Genomic DNA, 14860 nt, shown 5'->3' with positions numbered 1-14860 from the left:
TGGATAGAATTTATATTGGACACAAATTTGTGTCCTTTCCGGACAGCCATCTGCTTTATCTTTCCTCAGTTCCCCTTGTCAGCAATCTTCCATTCTTGCTTATTCCAAATCTGTACCCATTTGGGTAAATCATTCACCACTGCCTAAGAATTTATTTAAAAAAAAAAAAAAAACTGACCAAAGGCTTTCCATCCTGAAAGGTATAATGGACAATCAAAGGAACTGCTTGAGATTTAGCCAAATCAGAATATGTTTCTTCTGTATGGCCCTTCAGTGCCTTCCCTGCAGGGACTGTAATTCTCTAGCAGTCCTCTTTTGGCCAGTTCTGTCACAAATGAACCAAGCTCAGATTTCTCAAATTTATCAGCTGATTTTAGGGACTGCCTCCATGAAGACATAATCCTGGTTGAGGGAAAAAGCCCACTGGGTAAGAGTTGTAATTAGCTGTTCAGGTATTCTGTGCCTTTGGGACCTCCATAAGCCCAGTCTTATGTTTACATATCAGATTATTGGTTAAAAGCATGCTATTTATGATTTGGTAGATCAGATAAACTCCAAAAAGGATTAATGGTATGGTCACCTGGATTCCCTTAGTGTTAGGCATTTGCTGTCTGTTAGAACTAGTGGCCAGCCATTAGATGTTACTGAGAAAATGATACCTGCTTAGCACTGGCTGGTGTGGCTCAGTTGGTTGGGTGTTGTCCCATGCACCAAGAGGTTTGATTCCCAGTCAGGTACATGCCCAGGTTGTGGGCTTGATCCCCAGCAGGAGGTAGCCCATCCATGTTTCTCTCTCCCTCTCCCTTTCTCTCTCATTTTTCAAATGGTACCTGCTTAAAGTAGGTTGGCTTGCTCCAAAATCCCAGTGGCATGCTCTGTGATCAGATTGGGACATGCTTCAAGCCATATGCAGCACCCTGATGCCCCAGGATCACAGTGTAACCTGAGCAGCTGAGCTGTACTACTATAGCCTGTCTCACTTACAGAGCATTCTCCTGCTCTGAGTTTTACTTGCAGTTGGCAGCTTTTTGGTTTACCCAGTAAAAGCATAAAAGTAGGACACCCAAATACAGAATATGTGTCATCTGTAATAAGTAGGAGATTCTTGGGGCAACAAACTACTCTTCATTTCCAAGGAGATCCTCAAGGTCAGACCTCCTTTCCTTGCCAGTTAAAAAGAAATTCCATCTAATGGTCTGGGTAGACAGTAACAGAAATGTTCCTTAGCCAGAGTGTTAGCTATATGCCAAGTTTTGGTGGTTGTTTCAGTCTGGTCCAATAAGACCACATCTGGCCTGGCTGCAACAGAGCCACCATTCCTGGCAGTTCCTCCTCTGGTTTGGTAGAGAAGACCAGCAACCGCTTATCCTTCTTATTATAATACTTAACATCATAATGCGTAGAGTAAATATGCCGTCCAACATCAAAAAGACCTCTTCAGGGAAGGAGGATCAGGTTAGCAATGCAATCTAATAAGCACAATGTCAGTGTACTCAAAAGATGGTTACACCTGAGGAAACATGGAAGCGGTGGTGATAGTTGGAGCCTAAGTACTCTGAGGGTCTCTCGGTGCCCTGTGAGAGGAAAGGGGAGGATGCCACTGGAATCATCTTCATCTTCGGTGCAGCTGTCCTTCTCTTCTCTCTTACCCTCAGCGCCAGGCAATTCTATTAACTCTTCCCTTCCCCCAATGTCTTACATCACTTCCCAGGAAATGAAGTGTATTCTTCGCTGGTTCGCCAGTTGGTCAGGTCCCCAGCGTGAACGTTTCCTACAAGACCTGGTCACTAAAGCAGTGCCAGGAAAATCAAAGCCATTGCTAGAAGGTCTGGAGCAGCGTAGTGTGTCTGGAGCCAACCAAACACCTGGTATCTTTGAGTGGCAGCTACGTCTTTGGGATCAGTGGTTTCGAGGTTGGGCTGAGGAGGAGCGCAATGAATTTGTCAGGCAGCTGGAGGTCAGTGAGCCAGACTTCGTGGCAAAGTTTTACCAAGCAGTGGCTGCTACAGCTGGTAAAGACTGATAGGCATTAAAATCAGAGAAAAGAACCATAGTTGATGGAGCCGAAACTACAACTCTACAGTGAGAACTTCAGATGTGCCACTTAAAGGTCTGGGGATGGTATCCTGATTCACTGACTGAGCTTGCTGACTAGTACAGGCCTGGTTATTGCAATGTTTACAGCACATGCGCTGGACGACTAGTGTGACTGTTTTCCAGCTAAGCAAATCCAGAGTAGCAGTCTGCCTCTAGCTTACTTCTTTCCAGGAGATGTCAAACCCTCAATTTAATGGCTTTTGCAACTATAACCAAACGGCACCTACACATAATTCAAGCCTACTGCCGGCCCATGGGGATATAAAGTAGAACTTTCCTACTCCAGAAGCCGGAGAGAAGGGCAATAAAAGGTCCCGTTTTTCTATTTAGCTGGGTTCACCTCCCTTAGCAGATTCAGGCACAATTATGTGACATCCTAACTACTAGCTTTCCTGTGATGATTTAGAAAAAATTATGGAAAAATCAGAAGAGGGAGATAATTAGTTATTCCTTCCTCCACACTAATGTGTGTTTGAATCCAAATAGTAATGACTTTTTTCAAAAGCATATGTGACATCCTTGGAGCTGTTAGAAGATATTCTGTAAGTTTGCTCTATAACAATATGAAAAAAAGTGACATTCTTTAGAGATTGAAATGTTTTTTGTTTTGTTTTTTGGTATCAAAATAAAGAATGAATCTTTGGAATCATAAAAAAAAAAAAAAAAACAGATTGTTACACCTGCACATCTATTTAATATCAGCTAAGGTTAAGATTATTGACACTTCAGTGGCTATTTAATTTCAGTGTTTTTAAAATTTTCAGGGTCTTTTTGAGTCAAGAACAGGACATTTATAAATATACTCTTTTTCCAAACAAAAACTGAAATCATAGGAGTTTTGGTTGTAATTCTATAACCACAGCTTTCAGGTGTTGATAATAGTTATATACCCACCTAGTTCCCAAAGCCTAACCATAGTGTTGGATCTGATAGTTAAAAAGACTTAAACATGTTTTGGTGGGAATATTTTATCTTAACATAAAGTAGATAGCTATTTTGATGTACAGAGGGGCAAGGAGAATCCTGATTTCATTTAGGAGACAGTGAGCATTGTTTCTAGAATAAGGCAAATGTGGAATGACTCAGCACTTTGGTTTTTTTGGTCTGTAGTTCTAACACTTTCCTTGATTTTTTTTTTTTTTAATTGAACAGTCGAAAAGAGATAAATATTCTGCACCAGCCTGGAGATGAGACTGTAATTTCAGAATTCTCACTTGATGTCTTACCTTACTCCTATAAATAGCCCATACTTACTGCTATTTTGTATATTCAACCACAAATGTTTAGACTTCTGGTGGAAAATTTCAAATAATTGAGGTAATAACTACCAATAAAAACATCCTCTTTTTATCAATTCTCTCTTATTCCCTGGTGCTAACACCATTAGAATCTCATTACATTATTTATTAAATGTTTCTGTTAGAAGTACCAACCCATTCCTTCTTTTTGCTATAAAACTTCATCTTGAAAAATTTGCACCATTTACCATTATTTATATGTAACTTTTTAATATTAGTTGATTAGTCTTTAAAACAATTGGGTAGGCTGACTTCATTATAAATTATTATTTACCTTAAATTTCCCAAAGTGAACATAATATTTCATTATTCAAGTGGACTGCTTAATAAAATGTACTATATAGGAATTTTTTATTTTAAAATTCTTGAACTTAATATTTTCAGAAATGTTAAAATGGTTTTCACTATCATTAAAGGGAACCCATTTTTGTGTGTTCTCTACCAGCCAAAAATGATCATTTTTTATCTCCTTCAAAGGGGACAATTTAAGCATTGTTACTTAAATTGGATTATCTAGAATTAAGCCAATGTCTCTGTAAACTGTTATCTTTAGATATTCTTTGGATGTCACTGATGAGAGGAGGCAGATATTTGTATTAAGTGCAAATACTTACATTAATTGCTGATTGAAAAATGATAAGAAAAAAATCTTAATATTTTTTCTGAGAATTGACAGAAAAGGAAATCTTGGGTTGCTGTAAAGAGTTATTTATCTATATACAGTGCTCTACTCTCTTAGTATTGGTGTTCTCAAATAGTAGCATGGGAATGTCTTATGATATTGATGCCTAAATAAAAGTTGATTTAATTGACCAGTTTTTATTTGGACTCTTCTTGTCAATGAAATGATGAGTTCTGAGAACTGAGAATTTTGTAAGGGCCTTGGCTCACCACTTACATATGGTAGAGAAATAGAGTGGGTCCTAGAGAAAAGGGGATTCTGCATATTTCCTGTCAAAAAAAAACAAAGAAGGAGTAAGTCCACAGGGTGAGGGCCAGATCCTGTAAATGATAAAGACAGAAAACCATAGGAAGCCATGTTACATGGAGCCATCAGGTCCAGGGGGTTTACCCTGAGTACATTTTGTTTTTCTTTTTAAAAAAGTACCATTTTATTTGTTTGTGGGGTTGTTTTTTATTGATTTTAGAGAGAGAGGAAGGGCGAGGGATAGAGAGATAGAAACATTGACGCTCAACCACAGAGCCACACCGCTGGGCTACCCTGAGTACATTTTCTTACTCAGAACTCTGAAGTAGATTCATCACTGAGATGAGTGTCTGGCCCAATATGGGTGTAGGCACACCTTGTTTTTATTGTGCTTTGCTTCATTGCGCTTCACAGATGTTGCATTTTTTTTACAAATTGTTGACTACACTGTCTACCAGCAAAAATATTACAAATACTTTATTGAGGTACTTGCTTTATTGCAATGGTCTGAAACCAAACCCATGATATCTCTGAGATAGGCCTGTACTCAAGAGTGAATGAACCAGTGTAACTTTATATAACATTTCACAGGCAGTTTTGTCAGTTGGTCTTATAGGACTGAGTTTAAATATTGGTTGGTCCTAAATCAAAAGATCTGGGGGGCGGGGGGATGAAATTACAAAGTCAGAACTTATAAAGTATTATTTAATTAAATGGAAGCTAACTTAACTTTGTGCTTTAAAAGAAAATTAGGCATAGGCCAGTGGTCGGCAAACTCATTAGTCAACAGAGCAGCAAACCGCAGCTCGAGAGCCGCAGTTTGCCGACCACTGGCCTAGGCGAAAGAACTGAAGGACTGGGCCATTGGTCGTTTTTCTTTTGTGAGGCCTTTTTTGGTTCCTTTTCTTTTAAGGAAAGCAACCACTGTGAAGAAAGAGAATTTCACATCGAGGTTTATGACTTAAGCAAGTCAATTAGCCTTGATAGACTTCAGTTTTCTGGTCTATTAACAAAAAGTTTAAATCTTAGGATTTATGTGAATATCCATTATGTTCACTTAACTCCCTTTTTTTTTTTTTCTTTTTTGATCTGTGTTCACTCAGGTTCTCCTTGCCATCCTTAGTTTGTCCATATTCAAATGTAAAAAGATTCACCATCTTCATTTTTTTCTGTTCGCCTTCCTTACCTCTTCCACCCCTCTTGGCCATCTGCATTCTCTCCTGTACTCTGCACATCTGAGACAGAGTCGGTGTTTGTCCACTGGTGAGAACATTTTATTAAATGAGTATGTTACTGCATTTGGGGATTTGAGATAATCATTTAAAGTGTAATATGCCTTCCTCTAACAAGATTAAAAATTACACATCGGACAACAGTGTGGTGATTACAGGGGTGGAGGAAGATGGGTAGAGGTGGTGGAGGGCATAGAGGGGATAAAAGGTGACAAAAAAATAAAATTAAAATTTTAAAAATTACATGTCAAAGTTTATCTAAAGACAAATCTTGTGTTGAAATAACTGGCAGGTTGCTAGCAGTGGAATTTACCTACTATCTCATCTATTTATACTCAAAGGAGAAGGGCTGTTATTGAGCACAATATTCATGTCAGGTTTGATTTTTGGATTGAGTTTCATTTCATACTTAAATTTCTGCGTAGTTCAGGTTTGACTTTTGTTTTTTAGTGACAGGTGTTTAGTTTGAGAGCAGGGGGAAGAACGTTTTGTGACCTAAAGCAGCAGTGATTTTTTTTTTTAATATATTTGTATTGATTTCAGAGAGGAAGGGAGAGGGAGAGAGAGAGAGAAACATCAATGATGAGAGAATCATTGATTGGCTGCCTCCTGCACGCCCCACCCCCCAACTGGGGATCGATCCTGCAACCCAGGCATGTGCCCTTGACTGGAATCAAACCCAGGACCCTTCAATCCACAGGCTGACGCTCTGTCCACTGAGCTAAACCAGCCAAGGCAGTGATTCTTAAATTAGTAATTCCCTTTGAGCTGGTCTCTGGCCTCATCTCAGACCCCTTGCTCATTTTAACTAATCATTAACAGCTGAGAAATACCTATTTATTTTTTTTATTGTTCTTAATTTTATCTATCAGCTTATAACCACACAAGCATTCCCTACCCACCCCCAACTGTGGAAGCCGTTTTTTATTTCTCTAGCCACAATGCTGTATTTCTTAAAGGGCTTAAGTTATAAGAGTATTTTCTCCTAATGGCTGATTACTAAATTCCTTTCTGGACTTTGGTGGTTAATATATTTCCAGCTGGATATTTGTGTGACAATGAGTGCATTTCACAATGGGTATAGCCTATGAAATCACTTGGCCCGATTAAGTGTTTGCTTCTGGAAAACTGGAGTGCCCTCACTGGAGTGCCACGTGGCAGGAAGGCAGAGACTATTTCTGATCTATCCTGTAGTTGAAATCCAGCGTCATAGTATAACTCTCTGTGTTTTTTCAATTCATAAAGCCTTAACTTAGTTTTAAATTTCATATTTCTATTAAAACATTTAGCACTATTATAAGTGAAAGAAGGTGTTGTTTTTTTTGTACCATGCTTTTGGTACCATTTGTCTGGTTCTCATATTTACTTTTTCTGTTTAAAAAAAATAACACATGCTTATTGTCAAAAATTCAAATATACCAAGATCTAAAGGAGACAGCTAAAGTGCTCCCAACATCAAAAGACAGTCATCAATGATTAGTGAAAATCATTCCAATCCTCTCATTTTACATATATGACATCATTTGTTGGTTGGTCACAGGTCTCCCTGTCCCTCGGCACTGGAGTCAGTGTAATTTAAGTTCAGTGCTACAGTGAGGAACTGGTTTAAACTAGGAGTCACGTGTCATATCTACAACCTTTGATCTTTAGAAGGTCAATACTGAAGGTGACTCAGTTGGATGAGATATACTTTTCTACTAATGTGGCCTGTCAGCCAATACAAACATTCCCTCAAACATGCTAAGCCCTGGGCCACATACCACACCGAGACCTGGGGAAGTCCCTGCTTTCAGAGAAGCTGCGGTTTCAGTGGTTCAGCGTTGTGTTTATAAGCAGTAAGATGTGGAGGCAGCACAGGGCCTCAGCGGCCGTCCTGCCAACTTCCTGATTTTATAGATGAGACTCTTGAGGTCTCTCGATGTTCAATCAAATTCCTAGGAATTTAGCTAGAAACACAACAGGAACAAGAAGAACCCAGATTACTTCACTCCCAACCCAGTGTTCTTTCTAAGGCTGCCACACACGATTTGATTTTCAGAGAAGCGGGCAGTGTAGGAGGTAAGAGCACAGCTTTGGAGCCAGAGATATGATTAGACTGAAATCTTGGATTCACCACTCTCTAACTCTGTGATCTTTGACAACATCTCTAAGATTTTGTTTTCTTATCTGTAAAATTAGGATATTACCTCACAGGGTTATTGAGGAAATAAGATAATGTTTTAAGATATAAAACATAATTCCTGCAAAGGGAAGTGCTGGATAATGAATAAATTAATAGTAGCTCTTTGTTATTGACACATTCTAAATCATTTGGACCCCAACGACATTGGATTTGGGGGCTGAAAGGAAGGGGCCCTGAGATAATGTAGTCTCTTTGTTTTACCGATAAGGAAACCAACACCTGAGAGGTTAACTGACTTATGTGAGACCCACAGCTTCTTCATACAGAGCCTAGTTCAGTGCCCAAGTTTATCAGTTTCTTAGAGCTACATTCTTTGAGGCCTTGTAAAATAAATGAAGCCAAAAGTGGGTCTATGAATTTTTCATGAAATTACTTGTAGGAATGCTCTGGCATCTGACATAAACCTGCTTTCGATATAGATTATTGCCATAGTTCTGTGATTTTTTTTTTTTTGACAGCTCTTAGAAACTAAGATGTCAGATAATGGCTTAAGAGAAAGTGCTTATAATTTGGTCATTTAAACTCAGATTAACTTCTTGAGGTTTCTGCAAGAAATATTCAGGCGGTTTACCATTTTTTTCATTTTGCTCTCCTTTTTTCTAAGACCCTGTCTTCCCTAGTCTTGCATGGCTTCCTCTCAAAATGATCCAAAATATAGTTTTTAAGTCTTAAAAATAAAAAGGTATTTCTTTCCTTTTGGATTTTAGTTATCTTGATTATTAAAACCTACATCTGTAGTGTTGCTATTTTTTGAGGATTTGGGTGTTTACAGAATACAGACTATATAAAGTTAGTCTTACTCTCAGGAAAAATAGTAGACTGATGTTTTTGCCTTGAGGCATTTAGAGAAAACATTACAGCCCCTCACCTCAAAAGGCGTCTCACTATCCTGTAGCATTGCACCGCAGCTGGGAAATCACACAGTGTGCTACATCAGTGCGGTGCGGATTCAGAGAAAGGAAATCTAATGGAAAAGCCTACAAAGAGAAAAGGAGTCTTGAACTCAAAGTCTACATTGGGGTGTATCACAGCAGAAGCAAGAAAAGCTGACGAGGTCTGGGAAGACAGAACTTTATACAAGGGAGTGTCTGTGTGTGTATGTGTGAATGCACACTTTGAATAATTATAAAGGCAGTGTTTATTAAAATGTATTTCATTTTCAGAATTGTTATTTCATTTTCAGAATTGTTATTCAGCTGTTAAAGTGTGTATCATTTTAGGGGGACACCCTGTGTGTGTGATGTGTGAAAACTTGAGAAATCCTTCTACTGGTGTCTTTTCCTGGCTTTCCATTTTCATGTGTGCTCAGCAGCTAAATACAGAGCCTTGCATGGGCCAGATAAACCTCAATTAAACTTAACTGAATTAAATTCTATATTTAGGGTAACAGCGCTGCCCACATACATACACTGTGCCTCTAGTACTATTCATCCATCTTGTTGCTAAGAAAGCTGCATGTCCCGCTAGCTTGCCCTGGAGCCTAGGAGTGCAAGGAGCTGTGAGTAACCCTTCACCTGCAGTACCCAGGTTGGGAGTGGTCCCATCACTAGGATAAGACTGGCTCTCATTCCCACTGAACTGACCATCCTTACTTCCCATCTATTTTTCTGCCCTCTATGCTTGCTTCTTCAACTACATATATTACCTGCTAGGAAGTATAACAAGTTTCTAAAGGACAAGCATCAAATCACCATCTCAGTAGTCTATTTCAGGTGAGGGGTAGTAGGTAGATTGGAGGAATTAAATAAACTTCCCAGGGAGGTCTACCCATACATACACACAGGAAAAAAAAAAAAAAGATCATGAGCTCCCCTCCTCCCATTCATACATACAAAGTCAGATATGTTCACACACAGGTGGACTTAACCCTGACATAGATTTAATAAGCCCAAATGTAAAACAGTACATTTTAGCTAAAATAAAGTCCATTTTTCATTCTAGATTGAAACTCTTGCCCTAGCTGGTTTGGCTCAGTGGCTAGAGCATATGCCTGTTAACTGAAACGTCCTAGGTTTGATTCTGGTCAAGGGCACATGCCCTGGTTGTGGGCTCAGTTCCCAGTGGGCATGCAGGAGGCAGCTGATCAGTGATTCTCTCTCATCAGTGATGTTTCTCTCTCTTTCTCCCTCTCCCTTCCTCTCTGAAATCAATAAAAATGTACTAAAAAAAAAAAAAAAAAAAACATCTAAGTGCACAGCATTTAAAAAAAATAAATTTTAAAAAAATCTTGTAAAGATCATTTTACTTTCTGCCTAGAAGATGAACAATTAAACAGAATATTATATACTAGAGGCCCAGTGCATGAAATTCATGCACAGTGGGGGCGGGGAGGTCCCTCAGCCCAGTCTTGCACCCTCTCATAGTCCAGGAGCCCTCAGGGGATGTCCGACTGCCAGCTTGGGCCCGCTTCCTGGCCTAAGCTGGCAGTTGGACATCCTTAGTGCTGCTGCAGAGGCAGGAGAGGTTCTCACCACCACCGCTGCACTCGCCAGCCGTGAGCCTGGCTTCTAGATAAGTGGCACTCCCCCTGTAGGAGCACACTGACCTCCGGGAGGCAGCTCCTGCATTTAGCATCTGCCCCCTGGTGGTCAGTGCACATCATAGCAACCAGTCATTCCGCCATTCAGGCAATTTGCATATTAGCCTTTTATTATGTAGGATAGTTAGTATTTATCAAGTTTATTGTCTAACATGTACAATGACCAATGACAGTATTTGGAGAGTTGGAAGACTTAAAAACTTGAAGATTTCTGGAGAAATTATAGCCCAAATTGCAAGTAAATAGAAGCATATGCCTTGTCCTGTGTCACAACACATGTACTACACACATAAAGGTTAACCACTTTCCTCATGGGCTTATAATTTCAAGAGAGCAATTTATTTTATTTTATTTTATTTTTTTTTTTTTTAAATATATTTTATTGATTTTTTACAGAGAGGAAGAGAGAGGGATAGAGAGTTAGAAACATCGATCAGCTGCCTCCTGCACACCCCCCACTGGGGATGTGCCCGCAACCAAGGTACATGCCCTTGACCGGAATCGAACCCGGGACCCTTGAGTCCACAGGCCGACGCTCTATCCACTGAGCCAAACCGGTTTCGGCGAGAGCAATTTATTTTAATTGTTAAATCTGAAACCTACCCAAGCCCTGTGTGACAGGTACCTTTGAGCCTCCATTAATTCCCTACTCAAATCCCTAAGTAATATTAGAAAGTTAGAACTATTCTGTTACCAAACTCTTTGGAATTCATTATTTGGAACCTCGTATCCTAGTGTCTAAATGTTTAAGCTCATCTAGCTAAAAGAAAAAGTATTTTGTTTGTTTTAATCCCAGCTTCTACGTTGGCAGTTATTTTTAATTTGAAGAGTAGCAGGTCTTGGAAATCATTAAAATAATATATGACCAGTTTTCTCATCCTAAATTAAGAGCATGGAAATAGTGTTGTTGAGGACATCTTTAGAAACTATGGAAAAGTTGCCATCTTGCTTTCTCATAAGTATAAGTTGGACGTAAGGGTGGTAAGACTTGAGGTTCACTGAGCTAACAATTTGTCCTATTAATGAAATTGTATTTCTCTGCTAATGAACTTGGTGAGATAGTAATTATGAATAGATCTGCAGAATATGTAAGAGAACCATTAGATTACTTTTGAGGGAATCGCTCCCTGTAGCATATAGTCATTGTTTTCTCTCTCTTTATTTTTCATTCTGTGGTATGTAGTTTCCCTAAGGGAAAAAAAATTAATATTTCCCCCCATTTTTCAGTGTTCATTGAGTAAAACTGGAAGCTTTGGGAAAGTGTTATGTTTATCCTATAGTTTTGCATGCTTACCAATATACATACCACACAGTAACCCAGGGGGACACATGGATCCTGATTTGAGAATAAAAATTAGATTAAGGTTCTGTTTTTCTGGTCACCTAAAAAGCAGAATGTTTATCAACACTAGAAGTCAAGGTTTTCTCTATCAGGGACTCTTCTTTTTGGTAAGAAACTTTAATAAAACATTTCCTATGATACTTTGCTCTAATCTGATGAATGCTTGAGACACAGGATATTAGCATCATAGATATCACTTGATATATTTTCCCTCAGGGAACTAAACATTAGTAATCACACACACTGCTTTACTGGGTGAGGTTGGGAATTGTTTGGCTTTCGGTCTGACCCTAATTATTTTCAGAAACAGCAGGAACACTATAGCTTCCTTGCTCAAAAAGGGAGGATCATAGGTGTCATACCTATGGGTTCATTCCCCCAGACATTTACATAGAAGAAGGGCACGGGTGTCCTTGGATGTCATCAAACGTAGTCAGGAAAGAGTATGCTATGAACAGCCCTCATGTGAAGCCCTGATAGGTGCCGATTTCTAATCATTGGGAAGAAAAAAGTAAGTTTCCAAGACTACTCAGAACAGATTACAACAGTGCCCCTTATTTGTGGTTTCACTTTCTGTCGTTTTAGTTACCTGCAGTCAATCATGGTCTAAAAATATTAGATGGAAAATTGCAGAAATAAACAATTCATTAGTCATGGCTAGATGATCCTCCTTTTGATGTATCGTCAGAAAGTCAGTAGTAGCCTAATGGTATGTCACAATGCCTGCATCATTCACCTCACTCCATCTCCTCACATAAATTTTGTATCTTCTCACATCATCGCAAGAAGAGTTAGTACAGTACAATAAGATATTTTGAGCCCTGGCCGGGTATTCTTGGTGGTTAGAACATTGGCCCTCAGACTGAAGGATCCTGGATTCGATTCTGATCAAGGGTACATACCTCAGTTGTAGGTTGCAGGTTCAATCCCCAGCCCTGGTTGGGGGCGAGAGCAGGAGGCAGCCAATCGATGTGTCTCTCTCACATTGATGTTTCTTTCTCCCTCCCTCCCTCCCTCCCCCCCCTCCTCCTTCTCCTTTTTCTTCTTTTTCCTCTTCCTCCCTCTCCCTCTCTCTCCCTTGCCATCACCCTCTCCCTCCCTCCCTTCCACTCTAAAAATCAATGATAAAAATATCCTTTGGTGAGGATAAATTTGTTTAAAAAGGTATTTTGAGAAGATTCCACATTCAGTTAGATTTTACATCCTATATAATAAAAGGCTAATATGCAAATAGACTGAATGGGGGAACGACCGGTCGCTATGATGCGCACTGACCACCAGGGGGCAGACGCTCAACACAGGAGTTGCCCCCTGATGGTTAGTGTGCTCCCATAGGGGGAGCACTGCTCAGCCAGAAGCCCTGAGCTAGGCTCACTGCTGGCGAGCGCAGCAGTGGTGGCAGGAGCCTCTCCTGCCTCTGCAGCAGCGCTAAGGATATCCAACTGAGATCTCCTGGACTGTGGACTGCAAGAGGGCACAGGCCTAGCTGAGGGACCCCCCCCCCCCCCCCCGAGTGCACGAATCTCATGCATCAGGCCTCCCAGTGCACGAATTCATGCACCTTGAAAGGAACTGTGGGCTGCAAGGCTGTGGTGGGCATAGGGGCGGGTCTTGGCCCATCCTCTGTGCCCCTGCCAGGCCCCTCCCACCACGGCCCCCGGTCCCCTGTCTTCCAGCAGCCCTGCTCTCACTGCCGCCGCTCCCACACGCTGACAGTGCCATCCCCACTCGCACCCACTGATGGTGTGGAGCGATTGGGGCCAGCACCAACAGCAGGTGTGAGCATCAGCAGGTGCGGTGGCTTCTTCCCCCATCACCCCTCAGGAGCAGGGGGAGGTGGAGAAGCTCTCAGGGGTGATCAGGGCCAGCAGCCACTGCTTGCATCCACTGACGACACCAAGCAATTGGGGCCAGGTGTCAGCAACGGGTACAAGCAGTGGCTCCAGCGCCTGCAGCGAGTGTGAGCAGGGCTGGCACCAGCAGCGGGTACAAGCTCCCAGCTGGACCACAGCACATGGGAGCAAAGAATTTTCAGTAACCACCAGAGGCTCACCCTGATGACAGCAACCGGCACCCCGCCTTGGTCTGGGTCCCCCTCACCTGTTCCACCATCCCACCACGGCCAATGCTCGCTATGTTTCGCACACGCCCCCCTGGTGGTCAGTGCACGTCATAGCGATCGGTTTGGTTGTTCTGCTGTTTGGTCTATTTGCATATTAGGATTTTATATATATAGATTATTCTATTTTATTGTTAGTTATTGTTAATCCCTTACTGTGCCTAATTTATCAATTAAACTTTATCATATGTATGCATATGAAAAAACATAGTGTATATAGGGTTCAGACTATCCACAGTTTCAGGCATTCACTGGGGCTCTTGGAACAAATCCATCATGGATAATGGAGAACTACCATACTCAAGTATTTCTTAGTAAATATCATGACTTTAAGCATCTGGCTGACTACACTGGTTCAACTCAATGTTTACAGAAAATATCTCACAGAAGTCCCCAAAATACCTTCTAGCTTTAGACATTGGTAGGATAATGGCAGTTTAAACTTCATATTAACCAGTGATTCTTTTTTCTTTTTTTTTTCAATCCTCACCTGAGGACATGATTTCCATTGATGAGAGAGAGAGAGAGAACATTGCAGTAGTCGGTTGCCTTCTGTACACACCCAACTAGGGATCGAACCCATCACCCTTCAGTGTACAGGAGGATGCGCCAGTCAACTGAGCCACTCTGGCCAGGGCAACCATTGATTCTTTTGTGTGTGTTTTTTTGTTTGTTTGTGTGTTTTTTTAAATATATTGTATTGATTTTTTACAGAGAGGAAGTGAGAGAGGATAGAGTTAGAAACATCAATGAGAGAGAAACATCAATCAGCTGCCTCCTGCACACCCCCCACTGGGGATGTGCCCGCAACCAAGGTACATGCCCTTGACCGGAATCGAACCTGGGACCTTTCAGTCTGCAGGCCGTCGCTCTATCCACTGAGCCAAACCGGTTTCGGCTCCATTGATTCTTTATAACACTCTAAACATCTGGCAGGGAAAGGATGAGGATATTTACATTTGAAGAAAAGCTTTTTTTTTTAAATAACAAACTACTTTGCTTATTTTAGAATTTTCCTGTTTTATTACCCTCAGTAACAGAAAGAATAGAAAACTGGGTGATGACGATACATCCAGATGCATTGAAGTTTATCTTAGAGCCAGAAAAGACCCAAAGCAGCCAC

The 14860-nt window shown here is 40.8% G+C and overlaps 2 protein-coding genes across 2 annotated transcripts in view; both read left to right on the top strand.

Moving 5' to 3' along the window:
• KLHL7 (kelch like family member 7) overlaps positions 1-14860 on the top strand; it is a 48367-nt gene that overhangs the window by 25028 nt on the left and 8479 nt on the right. The window lies entirely within an intron of this gene.
• Positions 1529-2160, top strand: LOC103292004 (uncharacterized protein C14orf119 homolog). Its single transcript, XM_008148163.3, has one exon. It carries the CDS (start codon positions 1595-1597, stop codon positions 2021-2023), a length of 429 nt encoding a protein of 142 aa, XP_008146385.2. The 5' UTR covers positions 1529-1594; the 3' UTR covers positions 2024-2160.

Source organism: Eptesicus fuscus, chromosome 14, assembly GCF_027574615.1.
Source record: "Eptesicus fuscus isolate TK198812 chromosome 14, DD_ASM_mEF_20220401, whole genome shotgun sequence".
Taxonomy (NCBI): domain Eukaryota; kingdom Metazoa; phylum Chordata; class Mammalia; order Chiroptera; family Vespertilionidae; genus Eptesicus; species Eptesicus fuscus.
This window is presented reverse-complemented; position numbering and strand designations above follow the sequence as displayed.

Bases quoted from the DNA above. Each gene is read 5' to 3' on its own strand.
- LOC103292004 (XM_008148163.3), top strand. From the start codon at position 1,595: ATGCCACTGGAATCATCTTCATCTTCGGTGCAGCTGTCCTTCTCTTCT.